The sequence below is a fragment of the Montipora capricornis genome, chromosome 5, assembly GCF_036669925.1.
Source record: "Montipora capricornis isolate CH-2021 chromosome 5, ASM3666992v2, whole genome shotgun sequence".
Taxonomy (NCBI): domain Eukaryota; kingdom Metazoa; phylum Cnidaria; class Anthozoa; order Scleractinia; family Acroporidae; genus Montipora; species Montipora capricornis.
The window spans coordinates 6,034,894-6,054,893 of NC_090887.1; the positions used below are offsets into that span (position 1 = coordinate 6,034,894).

Here is a 20,000-nt window from a genome sequence, read left to right on the forward strand (position 1 = left end):
TTATTATTATTATTATCATCATTATTATTATTATTATTGTTAAGTAGTGGCTTTGCAACACTGTATATTTGTTTAGCTTACAACTCGAAAGCGTTCTGATAAACATAAACAGAGCTGAAGAAATTTTAATTATGTTTTCAAATTGTTACGAATTACTTTATTACGTTGATAAGCGTAGGGGTTCGGAAAGAGTGCAGCGTGATGACGAGGAGCAAATGGAGTACCTCTGCCGGTACTTTTGTGTTCGACCTCTAAATAATTTCGGTGATGTGTTGGGGAGAGTTGTTTTTCATATTGGAGTTTTTACTGGGAAGATAAAAGAGGCTACTGAGAATAATAAATTCGCTTTCTTGTTGCTCTCTACTCAGCTCTAGTTACAGTGCAAAATAAAAAAAGATGAAATATACAATCCTGCAACGCAATAATTAGTCCCTTATAGCTCTACATATGATCGTTTTCTATCTCGATACTTTTCGATAAAAGTCGATTGAAATCGAACTCTAACACCAAAAGTCGATCAAAATCGACAATCAAAAGAAATTTTGTGATCGACTTTTATCGACTTCCGATATTTGTCGATTAATTGGTATCGAGTTTTATCGACAACGATCGATTTTTATCCACTATCGGAAATATCGACATGTTACGCCCTGATTTTGGAGAACACTACACCAGGGCTCGATTGTTCGAAAGCCGATCAACTTAATCCAGGATTAACGTAAACTTTTGTTTCAAATTTTTTTCTTTTCGGTGAAAGTTTCCTTTGCTTATTTTTGTTTTTCAAGGTTGACTTCTTCTATTGTAAAGTTGTGCCAAATATCAGCGTTGAACAGCATTTGGGAGTAGAGAGATAAACTCCTTGGTTAATTTTTAATCTAGGATTAGCGTTAATCGGCTTTTGAACAACCGGGCCCAGTAGTACAGAGGTGATGTGTGTGATTTCGGAAAGAAGGCATGAACTTCATATTGTGGGCGGAAAAAATTCCATGCCCACCCCATGAAAAGCCATAGAAAATTCCGAAGGGGAAGGGGTTCTTCAAGTATGAAGCTTAACTGGAATTCCCTGGGGGAGGGGAGTGTAAAGCAAAAAACCTTCTATGTGGGTATTATGGATATTTTCTGGATCTGCATATTTTGCAGTTCTAGATGTTGTGCCAATCAGTTCAAACCCCATGGCCCCCCCTCCCCCCAACATACACTCATGAGCATTTGACTGTAAACAGTGTTGACACAGAATTGAATCTTTGCTTTGGAGAATTCAGAAAATTTCAAGCTGCAAGGTCACCACTTCATAACAACTAGAAAGACTTGAAAGAAATCCATTCATGAATAAAATTGAAGTTGGTGACAAGTCAAATTTTGAAATTGTGTAACACTTAGCGTAACCTACAGTCCAACATCAAAGCTTGAAGTCATAGACAAAAATACTGCTGGTCTACTTTGTTTGACTGACTCTAAAGATGTGACTTTGCCCTCGGTAGCCGTAATGCAGTTCTTTCTCCATGAAAATATTTCTTGCTTAGAGTTCACGGAAAGGAAAAATTTTCCTTGGATGTTGTTAAGCTTGCCTTTTTAAAAGTATGACATGTGTGGTGTTGAAATCTCTGATTTTATTTGTGTGCTTGATTCCCGAGTGGCTTCGCCGTATTAGTGTCAGTCACATCACTTTGTGTTTGTCACAAACTAGTATGTGATAAAACTTATGTCATGACAACAACAGCATAAATATCAATGATAAATTCACATAAATGCATTACCGTTATATATTATATCATATCTGAAAATACCCCAGGAAAACACCATAGTACTATCTTGCCTTGGATGGGGATTTTTAAGAGACATAGCGGGGAACCGTCTCCAGGTTGTAAGCCCAGTATAAGTAAAAACAACGGTACGTAATATTATTATTATGAACAGTAGCATTTAAACAGAGTAGAGACATACACTGTACCTGTAGTCAAAAAGTATTACATTGTATGTTTCACATGGTAAATTTGGTTAATCTTGGGGCTGAACCTTGAAATGCAGGGCCAGTTAAAGGGGTCAAACTTGATCCGGGGCAAAACCTCCAACTACTGTTGGAAAAGGTAGCGAAATTCCTGGTTGAAAATATGACACAAAGATCTCTCATTCTGGAGTTCATAAGGGGACTGGCCTCTAGTTTAAATAATTTTCAACTTGCATCATTTAAGCAAAAATAAAGCCCATCACCTAAAAGATCACAGAAAAAGTCACGATTATGCTGCTCATGATCAAAATGGGGTGTCCATATTTGAAGAATTTTTAAGAACAAAATGTAATATTGCTGGCCATGTTGCACTGATGCAGCAAAATTCAAATTGCAATTGTTCAAAATTTGGGGACAATTCCTAGAGAAGCACAACTTGTGGTAAAAAACGTGTCAGTCTATCAAATGAAGTAACAATTTTTCTAAAGCAGAGTATTGAAATTTAGTACATTTCCATAATAGAGTCCTAAGAAAAATTCATTGGCCTCGTTTCGTCTCATGAAATGATGGGCGTTGCCTTATTGAAGAACAATGTCTTTGGTGACTGTATAGTCCTATCCTTGAATAGCAATCTCTGTTGCAATTGAAGCACATGGAAACAGTCGGTCATCAACATATTTTCTAAAATAATTAGGATAGTATGCGCACTCTCATTGGTCAATAGCTGTGTTTAGATGAGAGTGTGTAAACACGGCCGTGACATTACACGAATTTTTATTGGTAATGTGTAGTCAGACGCGCGTTTTGATTGGCTGGTAGGAAATATGAGCGTGTATCAAGAAAATCTGTTTCAATGAAGAAGTAGAAAACCACCATTTTCCTTCATTTGTCAAGTTATTTTTGAGAAATATTTTATAAAAGGCTATGTAAACACGGTGAAGTCCTCAATTGCTTACGTGTAAATCTGAGATGATTGTTTGAAAGCAAAACCCCTCTTAAATGGGCCCCATAGCTTTAGACCTGGGAGAGACTGTTTAAAGCACTTAGAAGTGCTATTTAACTAGTGACAAGTGCTAGTAAAGGACGGTGCCTACTAATTCAAAGGTATTTTTGCCCCGGTTTATGATTATGCGGGAAATGTACATCTTAACAAGTGTTATTGAAATCGAAGAAGAAAATTGGGGGTAATCACGCATTTTTCAAAGATAATTCATGAACAATATTTGTAAAAAGCTTTAAAATATAAAGCCTTGGAGCGATTTCAGAATACCCGGCCACGATTGCGTGACATTAAATGCATGCTCCCGAAGTCCCGAAGTTAGGGTTAGGGTTAGGGTTCGGATGAATGTGAAATGGGGATAAAACTACTGCTCCCGCAGTCCCACACTCCCGCAGTGAAAAAATGATGAATATGAAATGGGGGTAAAACTGTTGCTCCCGCAGTCCCGCACTCCCGCAGTGGAAAAAGCAAGAATATCAAATGGGGATAAAACTACTGCTCCCGCAGTCCCGCACTCCCGCAGTGGAAAAAGGATGAATATGAAATGGGGATAAAACTACTGCTCCCGCAGTCCCGCACTCCCTCAGTGGAAAAAGGATGAATATGAAATGGGGGTAAAACTACTGCTCCCGCAGTCCCGCACTCCCTCAGTGGAAAAAGGATGAATATGAAATGGGGGTAAAAATACTGCTCCCGCAGTGGAAAAAGGATGAATATGAAATGGGGGTAAAACTGTTGCTCCCGCAGTCCCGCAGAGGAAAAAGCAAGAATATGAAATGGGGATAAAACTATTGCTCCCGCAGTCCCGCACTCCCGCAGTGCTATATTCTTCAGACGATCTCATAAAAAGTGTAGTTAAGCTAACCGCAAATTGACAGCTAAAATTTTAAAAGAGTGCTTCGAACTAATCACTGAAACAAGCGCTTAGGCTTAATCAGTAAACGAGTGCTATATACTTCAGACGATCTCATAAAAAGTGTGGTTAACCAAATCGCAAATTGAAAGCTAAAATGTTAATTAAAAGAGTGCTTCGACCTAATCACTGAAAACGAGTGCTATATTCTTCAGACGATCTCATAAAAAGTGTAGTTAACCAAACCGCAAATTGAGAGCTAAAATGTTAATTAAAAGAGTGCTTCGATCAAATCACTAAAACAAGCGCTTAGGCTTAATCAGTAAACGAGTGCTATATTCTTCAGACGATTTCATAAAAAGTGTGGTTAACCAAATCGCAAATTGAAAAGTAAAATGTAGTTATGCCTGTTTTTGAATTTGTATATTGTAAATAAATGACTGAAATTAAAGTATGTGAGAAGTTTTTGATTTTCCGAAGACAACGGGACTGCAGGAGCACACTTGTTAAGTACTTCTGTTTTGTTTCCTTATGCAAATATCTATTGACTGCGGGACTGCGGGAGCATGCATTTAATGTCATGCAATCGTGGCCGGGTATTCTGAAGTTTAGTCCAGGGGGAGGCCATGTATGGTGTTCTTTCTCAAATTGAAGCTTAATTATCTCTGAAAAATGCATGGTTAGCCCCAATTTTCTTTTGGATACTAAGAGTACTTACTAAGATCTACTTTCTCCGCATAATTTTAAACCGCGCAAAAATAACAATATCAGGCACCGTCCTTAAATAGCTACCCATTGCAGAGCTGCAAATAACAGTTGGTCATCGGACATTGGCCGACCAAAATTTGCTAATATCCGACAAAATCCCAAGTGTGATCGGACATTATGTCCGGACAATTTCTTTCATCGTGAATCATGTTACGGTAAGAAAAAAGGAAAAATCTACCTTGAGGGAGTCTTACGGCTTTGCGGTCGATGACAAAGTCACGAAAGTTTCTGACGTTAGCGTAGTTTTTACCGTATATGCTTTTCGAAAAGTAGCCCGATGTTCTTTTTTTAATTTTTTATATTTTTTTGAGAGTTATCACAGTAAAATTTCGCTATGACACTGAAAGCAGTTCACAGAAATTTCGCTCATGTTCCTGAATGCGTTGATACAAGTGCCTTGTGGTAAAACCTACATAGGTTTTACTACAAAACCTTTTTTATGTCGACACTTTTCCCCGGCCTTGATATAAAATATTGCTAAGTGGAGCAAGCCGTACACTTTGCAAGCGGTCGCACTAAGTTTGCTGAGACATGGAAATCTCAAAAAAGACAACTACAAACATGTTGGCGTTATTCGGCCACCAACGTGGCTATTTATTATATCATGAACGAAATCAATAAAAACCGCAGTAAATTAAAGCCGTGTTCAGCAAAGATGGAGCGAGAAAAAACGCCTACACCTAAGGATGAAGGAAAGGAAACGGAAGGACGGAGCAAGGGTAGGGAGAGAGGGAAAAAATCTTGATAATCGAAGTTTAGTCCGTGAAGGTACAGCTAAGAGCTCTAGTCACGAAGATTGGAATCCCTTCACTAGACCTATCCTTACTCCGCCTCTATGATTGGCTCATTTTTCTGGCTGAATTGACCCGAGGAGGTCAAAGTCGACGACATAAATAGCATCATTGCTTACAGAAATAATGCCCCTTACTACAAGGCACTTGCATCAACGCATTCAGGAACATAGGTATTGTGCCATAGGCAAGCATTTTATTAATATCCATGGTGGTATATTGACACCTCCAGTTTAAGCAGACATTTCTCTATTCATAAGAAATGCCAAACAAAGTTTGATTGTCTTCTGTATAAAATGTTTTTCATTAAGGAACTTAAGCCTTCACTTAATACTCAAGAGGACTCCATTCGAGCTAAGCTTTTTACTTAATTGCGTCTCTAGGGTAAACAGCATAACTTCATGCTTTAATTTTACTATATATTCGAGTTCATTTTTATTTTTCATTGCTTGATAATGACTTAAAATAGGTCGAAACGTCGCATTTTAAACCTTTTTAACCGTTTTTTAACCATGTTTAATATTTTATCGCATTGCTTTACTCCTTTGAAAAGGAAAAAAATATTTGCAGCCCTGCATTGGATAAAATGTGCCCCACCCAATAGCTTTAACCCACTGGAAAGCACCTTATCCACTGGGTAAATTATCCACTCAAAAAAACTGGGACCAGGGTGGTTCGTCCCCACCCAAACCTTATACTAGAACCTAATGTTCCCTCTTCCACCCCCCCCCCCTCCCCCTCCCCTCCAGCTTGATAGTTCAGTAAAGCTCTGCACCCATATTGTTTACTTCAGACTTTGATTTTGCAATTGCTCAATTTCACTACAAAACTCAGATGGTCTGGTACAAGTTAGTTTAAATCCCTTGTATAGCATTCTTTTAAGAGTCCTTCAACTTTTTATTTATTCCCCTCCCCCACACCCTCTTTCTTCCCCTCCACCCACCCCTCTTCACCATTGAAGACATTTTCTCAAGAGGTTTCGAAAATCATTCCTGAGGGGTTTCGCTGCATCAGTATTGTATTTGATCTTTATCTCCCAGAGGCTATATTTGGGCCTAACCATGACCATACCTCGCACTTCATTTTTGTGTAGTAAATGTCAAAAAAAAAGTCTTCGTATTTGTTAATTTGTGATAGGGAGAAATGGCATCCGATGCGTTAGAGTGTTCAGTTTGCTACGAGCGTTTCGATGACCAAACGCGCTGCCCTCGTCTGCTGAGTTGTGGTCACAGTTTCTGCTCAAAGTGCCTGGAGAAGCTACTCAATGAAAAAGCAATTAACTGTCCCACATGTAGAAATGCAATGTCGGTGCCTACTGGAGTCGTAGGGCTGCCAAAGAATTTTTCTCTTTTAAATATCCTATTGACTTTGCCACAGAAAGAAGCTGAAGAAGAAGGTTCACATATATGCGAAACTTGCGACGAAGAGCAACACCCCGCGACCTCCTGTTGTTTGAATTGCAAAGAAAAGATGTGTAAGGATGCAGCTCGCTGGCACGTTCGTCACAGAGCATTTCGCGATCACCGCGTCGTCTCGCTGGAGGAACTAAACACAAACCCAGAGCTGGCAGCTGTGCCCGTTTTTTGCTTGGAGCATAATGACCAGTTCCGGTTTTTTGATGACGATTGTGGCCATGTCGTCTGTAGAGACTGTGTGACTCTCAAGCATAATGGCCACAAATGTTTATCTCTAGCTGAAGCTGCTTCTAAGTACCGACAGGAGATGGAAGCACTAGTCACCAAAGCCAGTACTCAGGCAGAGCAGATAAAAGGTGCAGAAACGAAAATGGAGGGTGTGAGTCTTGAGCTCAAACAAGCATATGAAAAAGAGGCTGCCCTGATTCAAGGCACCTTCACAGAAGTAAGATTATATTTTTTTGCTGAACTTTTTTTCTCAAGTTACATACATACATACATACATACTTACTTACATAGTTTTCAGGGCCAATGAAACACAATCACGACAGAACAGAACATTCAACAACGACTGTTAAGAATCCTAACTGGCCGAAGGCAACCTAATTGGCTATTTATAAGTGCAGCTGAGAAAAGCGGGTCTTGAACCCGCGATCCCCGCATCTCAAGGCAAGCGCCCTAACCGCTGGGCCGCACTGCCTCATGGATGCTCGTTGTTTTTACTTATTTATTTATTTGACATTTTCCTTGTTTTACAGTTTGTTGCCGCTGTTACCGCCTACGAACATCTTCTGATGAGTGAGCTTGATAAGCTGTACAAGACCAAGTCATTCACCCTCGCTGAGCAGCGGGACCGTCTGCGCGTATTTCAGGCCGGCCTGGAGAGTGCTGTCCAGCGTGCCAACGCTGCAATCCAATCCCCAGGTAACACTGAGCTCCTTGTCGCCAGATCCGATATAGTGACCACTTTGGGGGATTTGGAGAGACAACCTCCTGACCTTGCACCGCAAAGCAACAGTAAACTCAAGTTTTCTTCGACCTCGGGCAGCTACTGGACCTGCTCAATAAGGTAGCTTTCGTTACAGATAGCACTGGATGCGCTGCGAACACCACTGCAACTTTTTCTGGATTGAACTTTGGGGTATCAGGACAAGAAGCTTCGTTCACTATTGTTGCACATGATTCCAAAGGCCGTCGGTGTAGTTTTGGCGGCGCCTTGTTTGTAGCGGAGCTCACACAAGTAGAGGGAGAGAAGAAGGTGGAGGCAAATGTGAAGGATAATGGTGACGGTACTTACTTGGTGACCTACACAACTCCAGCTGATGCGAATTGTAACTATACAATGTCCGTGCTGTTACGTGGATCTCACATTCAAGGCAGCCCTTTTGCTATACCGCGTCAGTTTGTTCCAGTTGGTAGGGTGAGCTGTTACACCTGTGGTAGTCGACTACCAGCATCTATGATGTACTATAAAAACGATCTTGATTCGCGCCGCACTGATGACAGTACAGTTCAAGGATTTAGTGCTTTGTGCCATCCCAAATGCAGTATCTTCTCTTTTATCTACGATTCTAAATGGGTTTTTGTTTGTGGCCCGTGTTAAATAGTATACTTTTTTTTTTTATTGTAAGAAGGAACCTTCCCTTAATCTCACCCACATTTTGAGAATAGACCTTATTTCAGAAATTAAAAGCAACGCAGTTCCCAAAACGACGCAAAAGGCGACGAAGTATGATGTTAAACTTCTTAACGGCAAGTCAAGCAAGTCCGGTTGAACTTTGCATCATGTGATTGATCAATTGCTCATGCGCGGGAGCCCCACATGGCGCATGTGACATTTAAACCGGAAATGGAGTGCGTTGATTCCTGATTTCTCTGTTTAGCTCTGAAATTGTACTAAAACAATTATTGGCCTTCGGCGAATTTTTGTTAAAGATATCAAAGACCTTTCAGGTCCTTTGAGCGGGAGCGCAGACGGAAAATCGTGCGTGACAATAAACTTCATTACGATCTAGAGCTAATTTTCCAAGCTTAGTAGACACATCAAGTCATGCGCATTGGACAATCAGGATAAATATGTCCCCTTGCTTTCAGTATGTGGCCTTATTTAATTTTTAAATTCCCGAAACAAGACAATTAGTTTAACTGATCTTAGCGCAAAATGTGTAAAGATAGTAATTAGGCAAATGAAGTGACATCTTTCCCACAAAAGATGCTCGCTGTGCTATTGTAGGTCATTGCAGCCCATTGTTGGTCCTTGTAGCTCATTGTAGGTCAGTCCTTGTTTTACTAACTACGTTGCTTTTCGAGCTGTGTTATGGTTAGCTGTAACATACACCTTATTCCAAAATAACAACCATTTTAGTACTCTTTTGTTTGCTTGCAAATAGGCCATTTCCGAGTTCATGTCTGCCACTTCTTCAAACCGAGTCTAAGTGCAAAGTTTTTGTGATGGTAATTAGTTCTACTATACATCTGAATGAAAACTAATTTTCATAACAAAAACTTCGCACTTGGACTCGCTTTGAAGGGGAGGCAGACATGAACTCGGAAATGGCCTATTAGCCCTTAGTATCTCGTTCAAAGTTAAATATTCTTTGAATTTTAAGTTTAAGAACGAGGCCAAAAGGGCTGATTTCCAAGCAAACGAAAGAATACATTCTCGGCATCTTTTTCCGCCAACTTGACAAACGTTCCCAAGATGCCTTGCGTGGCTAGTAATAAGTAATGATCTGACTTAATATTTAGTTGTAGGGGCTCGGAAAGTTTAAAAGAAATTATAATTCAAAGTAGGTTCGTATTCCCTTGATCCCAACAATCTAATCGTGAGTGGTTCCGTTGTTCCCTGAAAGTAATTTGACAATATCCCCTGTTCCATAAAAATAAATGCTCCTGCTTCCGTGTTCCATAAAATCGCTAGGGGGGGGGGGGGGGGTGGGGGCTCACCTATGTAGCTGCCATTGACTTGAGCTAATTAATGCTCACGGGTAAGATTCTCTCCTGGCGAAGTGAGATCGGTCTCCCATTTCTTGAACATTATTTGTCTAGGGCTTTTTTTGGAACATGATCAATGACACAATTCAGTGTCATGAGAGATCGATAAATAACTATTTCGATTGCTTAATTACTGTCTCCCACAATTTGACCGACTTCATTTCCGACGTATCCGGAAAAAAAAAACGGTTGTAAAGCTGTGAGATCCAGGGGTTTTACTGTTCTTAAAGTGTTTTAGTGCATTTTCACATCCTTCAAGCGTTAATAACCCGAGCCAGTAGTGGTAGCGATAATCTTTATTGAGGATACCAACGTCACAAGAAGTGGTTTAATAAAGGGTCCTCAAATGAAAGATACTACAACTAAAACTGGTTCAGAAATACAAAACTATTCTATAAATAGTCTGTTATAAATAGGCTGTTACAGGTTGAATTTAAATTTCAACCTACAGTCGAACCTCCACTAACGGACAACTCCTGTAAGCAGACACCTCCCGAATGGGGACACCAAACCGCGGTCCCGGCGATGTCTCCTCTAAAACACTACATATTTAACCTCCCGTAAGCGGATATCTCTTGTAAGCCGACACGGAACCTATTCGGGGTACACACGGTCTAAAATATCCTCCCGTAAGCGGACAGTAAACAATATCAAGAAATTTCTAACGAAATGGGTTCGATTTTAATGGTTTAATCGCAAACTGTCCTAGACAAAACATAGTCACTTCGATTACAATTAGCCTTTTTTTCATTCCAGTACATCAAAGGTTTCCTTTTTAAACTTTTCTTCAAGCCAGTCGAACGAAAATCTTAAACTCGCAAGGCAACTGCATACCATATCCTGCTCCTCCTTTTATCTGCTTTCCCGTAATAAGAACCATTGCTGAGTTAGACGCACGCTTCAAGAACTTCGTCACCCAATCTCAAACATATTCTAATGAGCAAATGGCATCCGTAATACAAAACCAGCCCTTACTAAGAGAAATATTTAAAAACCCTTCCCTAATAGACCTTTCTTAGGCTTTTGGCGCCATCTTGGTTGGGGGGCAAAAACGGCTAAATTTACAATAAATGAATGGGATTTTGGCCGACTTTGACCCGCTGTAGCGCCGGTAAAAAGAGACGGATTTCCAACTTTTGCCACTACTTTAAATAGTTTTATTGATACCATTCATTCAACAGAAAATAAGGCCATTAAGGAAGGTACGATGTCCATAAATTCGAATTATAAATCTTCTCATGTTGCTTCTACTTTCGCGGAAATTTGCATAATTTTGATTAGAAGGATTTGTATGAAATCTTAAAAATTCTTTTGTGGTCGTTGTAGCCTGAATCTGTTCTTTATGTTTTATGAAAATAATCTCAGTATAAAGTTCTTTCAAAAGACACTTTCACTGTGGAAATCCGCCTCTTTGTAGAGGCGTTACAGCGGCTCCAAAGTCGGTCAAAATCCCATACATTTACTGTAATTTTAGCCGTGTTTGCCCCCCAGCCAAGACGGCGTCATTAACCGTGGAAGGTTCTGTTCCATATAGAAAAGGGATCGAGGTCTTTGAATTTTCTTTCTTGACCAATAGGAGTCGTGTTTGGCCTGTCTACACCTTGAAACATAAATTACAAGTTGTCTTAATTGGTGCAGTATATGCCCTCTAGTGCACTTTTTTTTCAACCTCCCATAAGCGGACACTTACCCTTGGTCCCGAGGGTGTCCGCTTACGGGAGTTTCGACTGTACTTCATATGGCGAATCGTTCAACCAATCAGACAGCTGGAAACTCTTTGTTTAGCCCTGAAATTAGGTTAATAATGCTATAAGGGATAGACGAGAAGGTCATAGGACATCTCGTGACAATTACACCATGTACATAGATTAAAAGGTCACCAACGTAATATTCTCATGCACCGTATTCAAGTATTCCGTATGGCGGTGATTGACAGTGTTTAATCCAAAGCACCCATTACGAATAGCGCTGATTTACAAGTATTTGAGTCTAACACCCATTTTAAACCGGTTAGCTTTCAATTTTGGTGATGGGTATCTATTTAAATGTTATGAAAACGCCCTTATTACACATAACATGAGAATTTTATTCCATAAAGCTCATTTGTACAAATCTATACGCTTTATTTTCACATGTGAAAAAGACCTATACAGCCAATCAGAATGGCGTACAGCTATTTCACATGTGAAAGTATAACCAATCAGCGATAGCGTAAAGGCGTTTCCATGCCAATCACTCGTGCATCTCGTGCAAATCGTGCAAATCGTGCAAATCGTACTTTGTTATTGAATTAAATTAAATTTGCATTTGGTTCTATTGTTAGTGAGTTTTTGTTTCTAATTCGCGTTCAGAAAACTATTTTAATGAAAATTCTCATGTTATGTGTAATAAAGAGTTTACGACATAGAAAGTGCTTTGTACGGGGTTTTATTCACTCGTTGTTTGTGTCAAAAACCCTCACTCGCTCGTTCCTCGCTCGTTCGGGTTTTTGACACAAACAACTCGTGCATAAAACCCCGTACGCCGCACTTTCTATGAAGTAAACTATTTTTACTCATCAGCTTGCTTCCATTGTCTAGTGGTTATCAATGATGCAAATGTCAGTCATGGTACAAGTTCAACCTTCTCGATGTTCAAGCGTGCTTTTTCAAATTAAATTGACTTGAAAATTTCTACGTGTAGACTTAACTTCATGAAAATGAAGTGAAAATGGAAATGTCCTTCTTGCCTATCACAAATAACGCTCACCCTGAAATTATACTGATAAACAACTATTCACCTCAGTGTCGGTGGCTAGTGATGGATATTTAGAATATCCACCCCTAACCACCGACACTGACGCGAGTAGGTGTTTTAGTGTATACTAAAACAGTGAGATAATATAGCACAAAAAGATGATCATGATTTTAACTCATTTATGCCAGCAAAGATTAAAACATTCAGGGCGCAAATTCCGCGCGAAATGCTCGGAGGTGAATAGTCAACAGTTGTAGCGCGAAAGCGAGCGTGATATCACGTAATATTTAGCCGACGAGGCCGAAGGCCGAATCGGCTAATATTACGCGATATCACGCAAGCTTGAGCGCGATAACTGTTTTATAATTCAACACATTGATAAATGAAAGATTCCGAACTTGTAACATTTGTGAAGCGGCGCTGGTCCGTCATTTTCACATTCTCTTGCGAAATATACATACATCGCCGAATATACGTCATGTAGACGTACATCTATCGAGAGCTTTATGGCCATATTTGGGCAGTGTATCAATGTGTTGAATTAGGATAACCGGAGTTTGAGTAACCAATCAGCGCGCGAGTTCAACGCTATCTACTGTTTCAGTATATACTAATATGAGATATACATAATGCTGTGGCGATCACTGACAGATTCCCTGTTGGTGGCCATGTCTCAATACACTCTTTCTGCATATACTGAAATGTCTAATTTAGCAGCCAAGGTTGAACCAATACTGAATGTGAATCACATTTTTCCAGGCTGAAACGATCTTGATACGTGCAGAATTTCCGAAAACCGATAAGGATGTGATAAGGAAACCGTTGTGCTCTGTATCCTAGGAAATTCCCTTGACATCCACGGTACTTGCAACTTGTTTCTACGTGTTTTTAGCGATACAAACCGGGAGAAGAACTGAATAACAATACTTTTTCTCGTATTCTCAGCTTGGATACGTCCTTTACATATCAACCTTATGCAAAAATGGCTGCCATTTTAATATTCTTTTGTCTGCATTCAAATCAGACTTATTAACCTCGTTCTTGAGTTTAAAAAAACAAAATAATATTTCAGTTTCATCTTGAGCGAGGATAGTCAGCCTAATTTGAATGCAGAGGAAAGAACATTAAAATGGCAGCCATTTCTGCATAAGGTCTATTCTCAATATGTGGGTGAGGTTAAGGCAAGGTTCCTTCTTACAACATTTTGTTGAACAAAATGTATACCATTTAACACGGACCACAAACAAAAACAAATTTAAAACCATAGATAAAAGAGAAGATACTGCATTTGGGATGGCACAAAGCACTAAATCCTTCAACTGTACAGTCACCAGTACGGCGCGCCTCAAGGTCGTTTTTATAGTACATCATGGATGCTGGTAGACGACCACCACAGGTATAGCAGCTCACCCTACCGACTGGTACAAACTGCCGCGGTATAGCAAAAGGGCTGCCTTGAATGTGAGACCCACGCAACAACACGGACATTGTATAGTTACATTTCTTATCAGCTGGAGCTGTGTAGGTTACCAAGTAAGTACCGTCACCATTATCCTTCACATTTGCCTCCACCTTCTTCTCTCCCTCTACTTGTGTGAGCTCCGCCACAAACAAGTCGCCGCCCAAACAACACCGACGGCCTTTGGAATCATGTGCAACAATAGTGAAGGAAGCTTCTTGTCCTGGTAGCCCAAAGTTCAATCCAGAGAAAGTTGCGGTGGTGTTTTCAGCGCATCCAGTGCTATCTGTAACGAAAGCTACCTTATTGAGCAGTTCCAGTAGCTGCCCGAGGTCGAAGGAAAACTTGAGTTTACTGTTGCTTTGCGGTTCAAGGTCAGGAGGTTGTCTCTCCAAGGCCCCCAAAGTGGACACTACATCGGCTCTGGCGACAAGGAGCTCAGTGTTACCTGGGGATTGGATTGCAGCGTTGGCACGCTGGACAGCACTCTCCAGGCCGGCCTGAAATACGCGCAGACGATCCCGCTGCTCAGTGAGGGTAAAAGACTTGGTCTTGTAAATATTATCCAGCTCAGTCATCAGAAGATGTTCATGGGCGGTAACAGCGGCAACAAACTGTAAAACAAGGAAAATGTCAAATAAATAAAAAAGTAAAAACGAGCATCCATGAAGCAGTGCGGCCCAGCGGTTAGGGCGCTTGCCTTGAGATGCGGGGATCCCGGGTTCAAGACACGTTCTTCTCAGCTGCACTTGTAAAGAGCCAACTAGCTTGCCTCTGGCCAGTTGGGATTCTTAACAGTTGTTGTTGAATGTTCTGTTCTGTCGTGATTGTTTGTTTCATTGGCCCTGAAAAGCCCCTATGAGGAGTGGTCAATATGTAACTTGAGATAAAAAAGTTATGCAAAAAAATGTAATCTTACTTCTCCGAAGGTGCCTTGAATCAGGGCAGCCTCTTTTTCGTATGCTTGTTTGAGCTCAAGACTCACACCCTCCACTTTCGCTTCTGCACCTTTTATCTCCTCTGCCCGAGTACTGGCTTTGGTGACTAGTGCTTCCATCTCCTGTCGGTACTTAGAAGCAGCTTCAGCTAGAGATAAACATTTGTGGCCATTATGCTTTAGAGTCACACAGTCTCTACAGACGACATGGCCACAATCTTCATCAAAAAACCGGAACTGGTCATTATGCTCCCAGCAAAAAACGGGCACAGCCGCCAGCTTGGGGTTTGTGTTTAGTTCCTCCAGCGAGACGACGAGGTGATCGCGAAATGCTCTATGACGAACGTGCCAGCGAGCTGCATCTTTACACATCTTTTCTTTGCAATCCAAACAACAGGAGGTCGCGGGGTGTTGGTGGTCGTCGCAAGTATCGCATATAGGTGAACCTTCTTCTTCATCTTCTCTCTGTGGCAAAGTCAATAGGATATTCAAAAGAGAAAAATTCTTCGGCAGCCCTACGACTCCAGAAGGCACCGACATTGCATTTCTACATGTGGGACAGTTAATGGCTTTTTCATTGAGTAGCTTCTCTAGGCACTTTGAACAGAAACTGTGACCACAACTCAGCAGACGAGGGCAGCGCATTTGGTCATCGAAACGTTCGCAGCAAATTGAACATTCGTTTGCCATTCTCCCTAACATAAATTAACAAATAGCAAGAATTTCTTTTTTGACATTCACTACACAGTGTATTTAACCTGTGTGTGTTTCTCTCCGCATTTACGTATAGTATAAGCTTTTCATGGCCTCGACATTTCCGACTTTCATTTGTTCTAAGCCCCGTTTGGAGTTGTGGGGGCGAAGATACATACTCAAGTAAAGAAAAGTTGGGACCTAGAAATCCCCACGCCGCTACAATGTAACTACAAAAATCACCTCATTAATCTGCTATGTTGCCAGCCTTGGTGGCTTTGATGGTGTAGTGGCTTAGCCCGCCCAAGTAGCAATTAGGGAGACGTAGGTTCGGGTCCTGCTCAGGACAAACACAAATCTTTCAGATGAGTGTGTCGAAAGGTTAAACACAGTGTGTGTGTTTCTCTCCTCCTTTACGTGTAGTATAAGCCTTTTATTGAGTCGACATTTCTGACTTTTTCTACACAAAAATAAAGTGCGAGGAGTGATGGTTCGGCCCAAATATAGCCTGTGAGAGAATAAAGATCAAATAAAATGCAGATGCAGTGAATCCCCTTAGGAATGTTTTTCGAAACCTCTTGAGAAATGTCTTGAATGAGGAGGGGTGGGTGGAGGGAAAGAAAGAGGGTGTGGGGGTCGGGGAATGAATATAAAGTGGAAGGACTCTTAAAAGACAGTTACCGTAATACAAGGGTACAGCACTGTATAAGGTTTGGGTGGGGATAAACCACCCTGGTCCCAGATTTTTTAAGAGTAGATAATTTGCCCAGTGGATAAGGTGCTATCAAATGGTGCTATTGGGTGGGGCACATTTTATCCAATGGTTAGCTATTTAACCACTGGTTAAATAGCAGTGCTTTAAACAGTCTCTGCCAGGTCTCAAACTATGGGGCCCATTGTAGAGGGGTTTTGCATTCAAACAATCATCCCATATTTAAGCAATAGAGGACTTCTTCCATGTTTACATGGCCTCATCTAAACACTTGGGGGAGTTGGGAGAATTTGAGACAGTTATGCAAACCCAATATGCAGTCGAGGGTTTACATAACTGTCAAGAATTCTCCCAGCTCCCCGAGCCAAAAAAAGTCCTGTATTGATTTTAGAAAATATTTCTCAAACATAATTTGACAAATGAAGGAAAATGCTGTTCCTTTTACTTCCTGATTTAAACAGATTTTCTTGATACATGCTTAATTCCTACCAGCCAATAAAAACCAGCGTCTGACAACACATAACCAATCAAAAGTCATGCAATGTTATGGCCGTGTTTGCATACTCTCATCTAAACACAGCTATTGAAAAATGAGAGTGCGCATATAAAATATGTTGATGACTGACTGTTTCCATCTGCTTCAATTGCAACAGAGATTGCCATTCATATATAGTCACCAAAGACATTGTTCCCCAATGGGGCAACACCCATCATCTCATGAGATGAAAGGAGCCCAATGAACACTTCTTAGGACTCTATTATGGATATTAACTAAATTTCAAAACTCTGCTTTAAAAAATAATTATTGTTACCTTATTTGTTTGACTGACACATTTCAAGTACCACAAGCTGTGCTTCTCTGGGGATTGTTCAAAAATTTTGAACAATTTCAGTTTGTATCTTGCTGCATCAGTGCACCATGGCCACCAATATTACACCTTGTTCCTGAAAAATATTCAAATATGGATACGCTCGTTTTGATCATGAGCAGGAAAATCATGACTCTGTTGGGAGAACCATATCCACATAGGTCTTATGAAAGAGCTTCCCCTTACCCTTGAACTGATTGGGACAACATCCAGAACTGCATCAGTTCCAGAGAATATCCATAATACCCAAAAGGAAAATTTTTTCCATTACACCCCCCCCCCCCCCCCCCAGGGAATTCTAGTTAAGTTTCATACTTTGCTCATAAAATTTTGACTTTTAAGAACCCCTTCCTCTTACGAATTTCCAAAGGCTTTTAACTGGGTGGGTATGGAATTTTTTCTGGCCACAATATGAAGTTCATGCCTTCTTTCTGTATGGGGAAAAAAATCAGGTTTTGCACGGAAAAGGCACATATCATGTCTTTACTACTGGCCTTGGTTGTTAAAAAGGTAGATAATGCTATCTACTGGATAAATGAGTTATCCAGTGGATAGCATTATCTGCCCTTTGAACAACTGGGGCCTGGTATAGTGTTCTCTGAAATACTGAATGAGCTATCAAGTCAATCATGAGCTAAGCATTTTGTTAGATCGTATTTTGAAATACACGATAATCGTTTTTTCGTTTTGTTAATGGTTTTAGTCTTAGAGGAGCCTTCTGTAAATCAAGTTAGCATCCTCAATAAAGAATTGCATCTTTCATTAGTATTACCCAACTCATAGAATAATGCAAATCCTGCATTTTAATTGGCTACGATACTAGAGGACCATTAGTAATAGTTCTCAAGTAGCAAAAAGCGTGACGCTTTCTTTTGTTTTATTCCCAAATATATATTTCTTCAACTTGCATTTGCTAACTTTATTATGGCCTTTTCTGTATGACTACAGTGTAGTAGGGTGATACTAAAACAATAATTCAACCCTTTGCAAGGGCCAAGGGTGTCTTATTGTTAATTAGCCACCAGAAAAAATGAGCTTCATACCTCAATTTAATGATGAAATGGTGTATGAAATGAATCAGATATGAACTGCGGATATGAAATCAAGTAAAGCTATGATCTTCGTTGAAGTCCTGAATTTTTCAGGCTTCTCTACGCAATTGCAAAAATTGCGTTCATAACTGCGAAGATCATAGCTTTACTTGATTTCATATCCGCAGTTCATATATGATTCATTTCATATACCATTTCATCATTGATTCATTCCTCACGGGACCATTAGAACCCACAAATGACCAGCTCCCAACGTCAGTGGCTTCATAGCTCAGTTGGTTAGAGCGTCGCACCGGAATCGCGAGGTCATGGGTTCAAACCCCGTTGAAGTCCTGAATTTTTCAGGCTTCTCTGCGCAATTGCAAAAATTGCGTTCATAACTGCGAAGATCATAGCTTTACTTGATACCTCAATTTGTTTGGCTGGATCTGTGAATTCGTTGAAGAATACACCATAACTTATTTTCATCCTCTCCTGTGAAATTATTATGTTCTTCTTACCACTTACTTCATTGCAGCAATAAAACAAGTGCATAGATGCTAATTATCCCTTTCTGTTGACTCCCTCGATAACACCTCGGAGACACAGGGGTAGTCAGTCGGGTCAGGAGAAAAGGAAATGAAAGTTTTCAATAATGGGGAAAAGAGCCCCCGCGTACAGAGTTCCTAACGACTTGGCGAATACTGGCTCCTGATTGGATACAAAAGGTCCTTTGTATTATTGTGCCCAACCAGCGAACAGTAACGCTTGAGTCACTTTCGTGTGTTCATATACACAGAACTGTTATTTCACCATACTTGTCTGGTTTGTTTAACAAGGTTTTAAACCTATCAATGTAAATCCCAATTCCCCAGGGTGGGAAACTAACTTCAATCAAAAGTGTCAAAAGTGTCAAACATTGGCAGGGGCAAAGAATCTTAACAAATCATACTATAAATTATACTATATTAAACAAATAAAAGAACATTTGAAACTGGGTTTGTTCATGACTTATCAGTTATATGTTCAACATGTCGAAACAGGTCGGATCGGTGACCTGTAAAATACTCTGACCTTTCCAATCGAGTATTCGACTTCAATCTGGGAGCAATTGCAGAATACCCGGCCCACCAAATGTCCTACTAAAAAAGCTATCAACGCGGTCCGCAGTCCCGAAGTCGATGAATGAAAAGAAAAGTGTTACAGGGCAAGCTTCCAAACGAGTGCTTTCTTCTTCACACGACCTCGTGAAAAGTGTAGTTAACCAAACCGCAAAATGAAAGCTAACATTTTACGAGAATGCTAATGAGTTGAGGTAAAAATTACCGGGTAAAATGCGCGACGTTTCGACCGAACTTCGGTCATTATCAAGCTTAAAGACCTGGCCAAACGAAATGCAAGTCATCGCAAGTCGACGCAAGTTTTGTTACTTGCGCTGACTTGCATACCGTTTGGCCAACCACTTGCATTCACTTGCGAAGACTTGCGACGACTTGCGTTTGATTTGAACATGTTCAAATTTTGGACGCAAGTCCGCCCAACTTGCGTCTCGTTTGGCCACTCAACGCAAGTGGATGCAAGTTTTCGCAAGTCATTCGAACTTTTTTGGAAACCTTTTAGCCAATCTGATGCCGCTGTTTGAGCAGGAATCTCAAACTATTTCGCGCCTTTCACGCTTTCCCTTTTGACAAGATGGCTTCTGTCACAGAGCAAAATTCGGAAAACTTAAGCCCCGAAGAGCTAAAAGAAAACAAGGATAGGGAGTTAAAAAAACATAAGAAAAACGAAAACCAT

The 20,000-nt window shown here is 40.5% G+C and overlaps 2 protein-coding genes across 3 annotated transcripts in view; one reads left to right on the top strand and one right to left on the bottom strand.

Moving 5' to 3' along the window:
- Window positions 1–9,686, top strand: part of LOC138048785 (transcription intermediary factor 1-alpha-like) — a 16,309-nt gene extending 6,623 nt beyond the window's left edge. Inside the window, exons 2-3 of the mRNA XM_068894905.1 lie at window positions 6,498–7,220; window positions 7,534–9,686. Of these exons, the coding sequence (XP_068751006.1) occupies window positions 6,504–7,220; window positions 7,534–7,848 (1,032 nt within the window). The 5' untranslated portion in view covers window positions 6,498–6,503 and the 3' untranslated portion in view covers window positions 7,849–9,686. The remainder of the gene's footprint in view (window positions 1–6,497; window positions 7,221–7,533) is intronic.
- Window positions 9,687–12,551: 2,865 nt separating this feature from the next.
- The window catches only part of LOC138049264 (E3 ubiquitin-protein ligase TRIM45-like), an 8,287-nt gene continuing 838 nt past the window's right edge, over window positions 12,552–20,000 (bottom strand). The window contains exons 2-4 of one of the 2 annotated variants that reach the window (XM_068895463.1): window positions 17,119–17,251; window positions 14,884–15,366; window positions 12,552–14,578 (exon numbers count right to left, since the gene is read on the bottom strand). In XM_068895463.1, coding sequence (XP_068751564.1) covers window positions 13,733–14,578; window positions 14,884–15,273 — 1,236 coding nt within the window. In that variant the 5' untranslated portion in view covers window positions 15,274–15,366; window positions 17,119–17,251 and the 3' untranslated portion in view covers window positions 12,552–13,732. Of the gene's footprint in view, window positions 14,579–14,883; window positions 15,597–17,118; window positions 17,252–20,000 lie in introns of both variants that reach the window. The other variant, XM_068895462.1, reaches the window with a different exon arrangement.